Raw genomic sequence first — 6,933 nt, 5'->3', positions numbered from 1 at the left:
AGATGTGTATAAGAGACATCTCTAAACCATTACTCACCCCTCCCCCAAAATTACTTGCAAGTAGTTAATAATTATCTAAAATCACCTTGCAAGTTAGTACCCCTCAACTGATCATCGAGCCCCCGCCCCACTTCACCTTCACGCCTCTCCCCATCAGCACTCCCATTTCAAGACTTCTACAGGTAGATACGCCACTGTATTGCGGTTATATGAACAGCCTAGGCTAATAACAAACTTTATCATCACCTCAAAAACAGGAAGCGAGATGTGACATAAAAAGCATGACAGGAATAGAATGATAAGTTCCAAAGGAGAGACTATTGAAATGATAGCACTCTTTGTTTTCAATAATAAACTTTCAGTTATATAGTTACATAGTTTGTTCGAACTGTATACTGTGGTTTATATGACCAGCCTTGGCTAAGCAACTTTATAATTATTTCAAAACAGGAAGTGGGACTTGAAATAAAAAAGCATGATAGAGAATTGAATGAGAGATTATTAAAAGATACAAAAGCACTGTTTTGTTTTCAATCACAACTCACAATTTGTAATCAAGGAGAGCAATTCTAGATCAAATTGAAATTAGATCTAAATATAATTTCAGTTTCATATTTTAATAGAAACAAAGATAATTTCTTCCAGAGGAACATCTGTAGATTGGTGAGTCTGTATATACAGTAGTACAGAATGCTAAAAACAATATAAACGCTTATGATTAAATATGTATTTTTAGGCCTACAGTAGTTCAAACTAGGTGGATAAACCCGGCTCAACTCGCCGGGTTTATCCACCTGCCAGTCTGAACTAGGTGGCTTATCTCAAGCTGGGCTGTGTTCCTATAGTAACCTGGTGCGCCACCGTGTTTAACTTTTCTAAGCCAGGCTTTAATCGTTGCGAGGGGGGGGGGGTCTTACATTGACTTCGGGTGATGAAATGACCAATCAGCATTCAATTATGTATGCTGTGAGCGAGCGTACGTTTCGCGAGCAATGTTTTGAAACATGTTTCCTGGTTACGGTTCATTATTATGCAAATTCTCGTCTGGCTAAACCCGATAGTCCGAACGCCCGGCAAAGTTAAGTCGGGCTTAACTTTGTGCCGGGCTTAACTCAAGCCTGGCTTATCTCCAAGTCTGAATGTAGCCTAATACTTTTTTCCATGATCAGCTAAAACCAGCTAAGATGGGCATAGGTCTGGTAGAGCATGGGCTCAGCAGAGAATATTTATAATCAAAGTTCTTTTAACAATAATCTAGCAAATGGTTATAATATCCTTTCAAATTCCCAGCAAAGGCTTGATTCTCACTATTGTAACTTGTTTGTATTTTGGGCTAGCTAGATTATTCATATTTTTTATTGCTCCAGTGTCAGTAATAACTAAAGCAATAAGACCAACATACAATTACTCAAAGGACAGCAGATGAACGATTGCTATGAAGTTGTAAAATATAATAGGTATATTAATGTTTTTTTGGTAAACTAAAAATAGGGAGTGGGTGTGGTCAATGAGCTCACCTACCAATACCAGAATTCTGGGTTCAGTCCTCACAGATGTAAACAAATTCACTCCCTAAGCCTCAAAATGAGACATGATTTGCAAAGCTTTACAGCATATTCCTCTCTCCATTGCCGAGTCACTTGACATTGGACGAGGATGTAATACAATATTTGTTTTATAATAAATCCTTTCCGCATAATGAGGTTGGATGGATGTAGATTAAAAAAAAAAGCAAAATGCACTTTTTTAAACTTTGTAAAACAAATACAATAAAGGAACTTCCTGACACACTTTCTTTCTTTAATGTATGATGATACATTGATGACAGAATTAGAGGTACGTGAAGGTGGATTGGCAGCACTTTAGGCAACCTTGACTAATTGGATTTGATAATTAATGAGTCATAAACTACTAGGTCAAATGTTATGTACAAACTGTATTACTAAAGTAAAAATGCCTAGTGTAAATTGCCTAGTGTAAATTGTTTATCTATATATAGGTCAGAATGTGAAAGGTTGTATTTCCCTCAAGTATTCAAATTTGTTCTTGTAATCTCCCTACAAACACTATTACGAGAGCAATTTCAAACCATAAAATGCTGATATTTGTACAGTAGTCCAGGTAATATAAACAATTAACACATAAATTTAACTGGCTTCTTCCATAATACTGTAGTGACTGGTAATTCAATTAAATTCAAAATAACATTTATTACCTTTCTACAGTATACAAAAATATAAAGTACATTGAGATAACAAAAAGAATTCAGCATACAAAGGAAGAAGGCAAAAGATAAATAAGCCAATCTTGTGCTGGGCCAGACTAAAAGCAAACAAAATTAAGCTAAGTTGTTTCACAGGAAAGCCTGACAATTTCTGGTGGTGTCCAGGGGTAAGTCCTGGTAGGATACTGGGGATATTTATTTATTTATTTATTCTTTCTTTATACTGAATATACACTTTCAATACATAGTACTGATTTCCAAAGTGGGTCAGTTCTTATCTACAAAAACATTTTAAAAGCAGAAAATAACAAAGAGAGCAAAAACTTATTAAAAAACAAATTAAAAAAAATAAACACAACATATCTAAGGTCACATGTATAACCCAAGAGGAATACTTGATTTGATTATCGGTATCTCATAAAGAAGGCCCCTCCTGCCTAGCTGCAAGGCTATATTTGTATATTAGTTTGATAACTCAAGTAACTATATTCTTTCCATGTTTAATACATTTTGCCTTCATTCATAATCCATCGATTTTGTATTTCATTTTCTCTAACATGCAAAGAATTTAATGCTCTATTCTCTCCAATTATTTTCTGAATATGTGTGCATTTTTGTAACACCATCCATCCCTAAATTTAACTAACTGACTTAATATGGGGCAAAGACAAGCCAAACCAGTCACTCGTCGCAAATCATGTTTCAGAGAAAATGGCTAAAACATGCTGGAATGTCAAATTTTTAAAAATCTATTTTATTGCACTAAACTCACCATTATATATCTACACATTATGCTGTAATTTTCCCCATTTTCAATGTTAAAACAATACTTTTTAAGGATTTAATGATAGTTTCTGCATGAGAAATGCCTGAAATCATAAACTTTGACGGTTAATTTCTCATATATTGTTCTTGAAACAGCTGTGTGGTTAAACGCTTGTAACTTCATAAGGAAATGTCCGATTTGAATGATTTTTTTACCATTTTATAGCTATTATTTTACTCTCTAACACTGTATCAATAACTCAAAATCGATTTTTGCGACGAGTGACTGGTTTGGCTTGTCTTTGCCACATATACAGATAGATAGCTGCATAAATGAATGATAGATTAGTTTAATGATTGTATGAATGAATAAATGAACGAACTAAAGAACGAATGAATGAACGAAGGAACTAAAGAACGAATGAATGAACGAAGGAACAAATGAACGAATGGTTTACAGAGCAACTGAATGGTTGGATGAATGTATGAATGAATACTTATTGTATTGTATAAATGAATGAATGAATGAATGAATAAATTAATACATGATTGATTGACTGACCAAATGAGTGATCGAACCTCACCATTTAACCTTTCTTGTTCTGAGGTGTTCTCGTGTGTTCCATCTTCATCATCCTCATCCAAACTAATTTCAATTGAAGCCCAGTTATTGACACCAAGAATTGCAGCACTTTTCCTCTTGATCGACTTATTTTGTTTTACCATCTGAAAAATTTGAATAAAAAGTTTTACTTTTTTTGGTAAAGCTTTTATAGAAGTTTGATTTACCGCTTGATTGGGTGCCCTTATAGGCCACTGACTTGTGAACTTTGGGCTACTTCGACATTGGTCCCAAGTTGAAAGAAGCAACTTCAAGAAGATTTGGTTAAATGAGCTTCCTTTTCAAAATAATCATTATCAGCAATCAGGTTCAAGAAGCAATGTATAAAAATAGTTTTTCGTTATAATTTCTGACTTTATGTAACTAAATATACGACTAACTAATAATACAACATCTATGATAATATATGAAGAATCTTAGATCTAATAATAATATTATTTAATAGATATTATAAAAGAATTCAAACATTTAGCACTTCAATGCATTAATACAGTGTACAGCACAGCCCAAGTTCACAGACGTTTCAACGGTAGTTATTTGAACACAAGGGAAATCCCCATGGCTTGCTTGCCATAGATAGCCTTTGCAATTTCCTCTCACTTAGCGGACAACAGAGGGAATGATATATATTGAAAGTTTCCGTCGTGCTAAGTAGCGTGGTAATACGACGGCGGCAAATTGGATATTGCAAGATCACGGCATAGACAAGCTTAATGCTTCAGACGAAGGGATATTCCCTCGACTGCCGATATCCCATCTGAATGTATATAATGTTGTGTATACAATTGTATTTTATTTATATCAGAATGTGTGTGAGGAGAGGGGGTAAGATCATTAAATGGAATGTTGAGATATAAATATAACACACTAGTCATTATGCACATTTTTCAGCCTGTCTTCTACAAATCCTCCTTATACAGTTACGAACTTCTCATTCCAAAATTAGTGTAGCGAGATACTTTACATTTGTATGCTGATAACAAATTGACAATCAATAAAATACCTGAACCTGAAGTTATATAAATAGCAAATAAAGAATTATTCTACCTTTGTAGCATAACTTTCAGCCTCTTCTCGGCAAAACTGCTCAACTTCAAGTTGTGCTTTGATTTCTGCAAACTCATCGCAAGCTGCCTCGGACACTGAGACAAAAAACATAAGTGTTGTATTTTTAAATTGATGGCAGATAAAGATAATAAGAATGAAAGTGGTGACATACATCTTATTCTGAATAACTTTGGTGAGGCATTTTTTATACCTTGTTTTGCGACCTTACTTTTTGAAAGATGGAGAGCAGGAAAAAACAGAAAAATGAAATTTTGTTTTCTTATTCAGCAAATAGTTTTGTTTAATATTAGTGAAAATAGTAATAGTACTTAAACTTCCTGTGAGCATTACCTAAGTCTGCCCAAGGATGGTAGTTTGCTAGAGGATATCTATGCTAGGGTGGGGTTAGAATAGAGGTAGAGGTGTGGACTTAAAAACAAGAAAACATATTTTTCTTTATATTGGGTAACCTGTTGCATAGAAATCTACTTTTCTTCCAGAGTGCCCAAGTTATAATTATATATAAAACTTTAGTCTCATTATGAGGTTTAGGGAGGGAAGTTAAAAAATTTAGTGATGAGAACAAAAAAATGTACTGCCACAAGGATGGAAAACATGACCTTGAGATTCGAAAGCAAGCATATCTTATCTACCAAGCTAGTATATAAGGAAGGATTATATGATAGAGTCTGATATTTGGAGTGGTGGACTGCAAACCCACCCCCTCTCCCACAATAAAAGTTGGAAAATAAAAAAATATGAAGAAAAAAAGATTACACAGTTTGTCCTCCAATTTGATACAACCTTTGGGGTGACCTCTGGTTTGGTCTCAACTTAATGGGTTAGATTTGTGTTATAAGATTAAAGATTGTTATATGGTTCTTTGAAAAACTGATCTCAAATTAGAGGGGTCTCGAATTGGAGGGTGTACTCCAAATTAAAATTTGTGTGTGGTATTTCCGGCCATCTAGAGGCGCCATAGCATACACTTTCGTATAATTTGATCTGTAAAAGTGCTCCCTGGGCCTCTCTTTTTTAAATTCCTGGATCCGCCACTGTTTTGATTTCTGATTCTAAAAAAATTAAAAAAAAAAAAAAATTCTGTGCACAATATGAGACATACTTTTTGAAACAGAATTATGTACCAATGAAACCCCAAGAGTCAGACATCTTGCTATTCTATACCCTTTGCTTAAATGCTCAGTTTCAGAAATTTAATGTTACAAATACCATATCCTATAGTTATTCTATAGGTGTTAATATTAACACTAAGTGTTAATTGTCAACCTGTGGTCCTTTCCAGCTATGCTGTGAAGACTTTTTATGCAGGCAAAGAAAAAAAAAACTGCTACCAAACAACAAAATCAACACCAAATCTATTAGCTTTGATTGAGGGAAACAAATTCTAGTGGATCATATCTAAACCACTTAATGCAATCACCTATAACGAGTTGCACTTGAGCAGTAGATAAAAAAAGGTCAAAATCATAGCCACCAAGCATAAATTGTATGGTTGAATTTTACAGTATTTCATCAAATGTTCTCTATTTAAAAATATTTCTATTACTAATACTATGGACTATTGTGTAGACATGAGGCCTGCCATTCAAAAACCAGAATAAGTGAACGAAAAAAATGAAAAATTGAATTTTTTATATATACTTAATACTCAATATGTATGTATATATATATATATATATATATATACATACATTATATACTTTGTATTTATATATATTTATACAATACTGCCCGTTCTTTTGCTAATTTCTCAGTTTAACAATTAGCGATAATACACTGGTTTTTGGGATGGCAAGATGTTTTATACTGCAGCCCAAAAAGTTGACAATAAATCTAAAAAAAAAATAAATAAAAAAATAAAAGCTCTGAATTGTGTATTTGAAAAAAGAAAAATCAGATAATTTTCAAATCCTGGTAGCTTTAATTGTCTTTTGGGTCTTAAATTAGAGGGAGCCCTGTCCAGACTATCAAATTTGATTTAACATAAAATTGTGGAATGCTTCAATATGGTTATGATGACATCACATCATGACCATATATAGGCACATCATTACTATATATGGGCATACAACAGTTTTTTGTCAAAGAAAATTTGGTAGTGTGGACAGAGCTTAATGACTGCATTCATAAATAATAATAATAATAATAATAATAATAATAATAATAATAATAGTAATAATAATAATAATAATAATAGTAATAATAATAATAATAATAATAATAATAATAATAATAGTAATAATAATAATAGTAA

The 6,933-nt window shown here is 33.0% G+C and overlaps 1 protein-coding gene across 1 annotated transcript in view; it reads right to left on the bottom strand.

Annotated features, from left to right (window-relative positions):
• LOC117117952 (shootin-1-like) overlaps nucleotides 1-6,933 on the bottom strand; it is a gene marked incomplete in the record, with an annotated part of 37,231 nt that overhangs the window by 22,534 nt on the left and 7,764 nt on the right. The window contains 2 exon segments of the mRNA XM_033262440.1: nucleotides 3,574-3,715; nucleotides 4,659-4,753. Of these exon segments, the coding sequence (XP_033118331.1) occupies nucleotides 3,574-3,715; nucleotides 4,659-4,753 (237 nt within the window).

This window comes from Anneissia japonica, unplaced genomic scaffold, assembly GCF_011630105.1.
Source record: "Anneissia japonica isolate Jap-2015-1 unplaced genomic scaffold, ASM1163010v1 scaffold288016_len413324_cov198, whole genome shotgun sequence".
NCBI classification, from domain to species: Eukaryota; Metazoa; Echinodermata; class Crinoidea; order Comatulida; family Comatulidae; genus Anneissia; species Anneissia japonica.
This window is presented reverse-complemented; position numbering and strand designations above follow the sequence as displayed.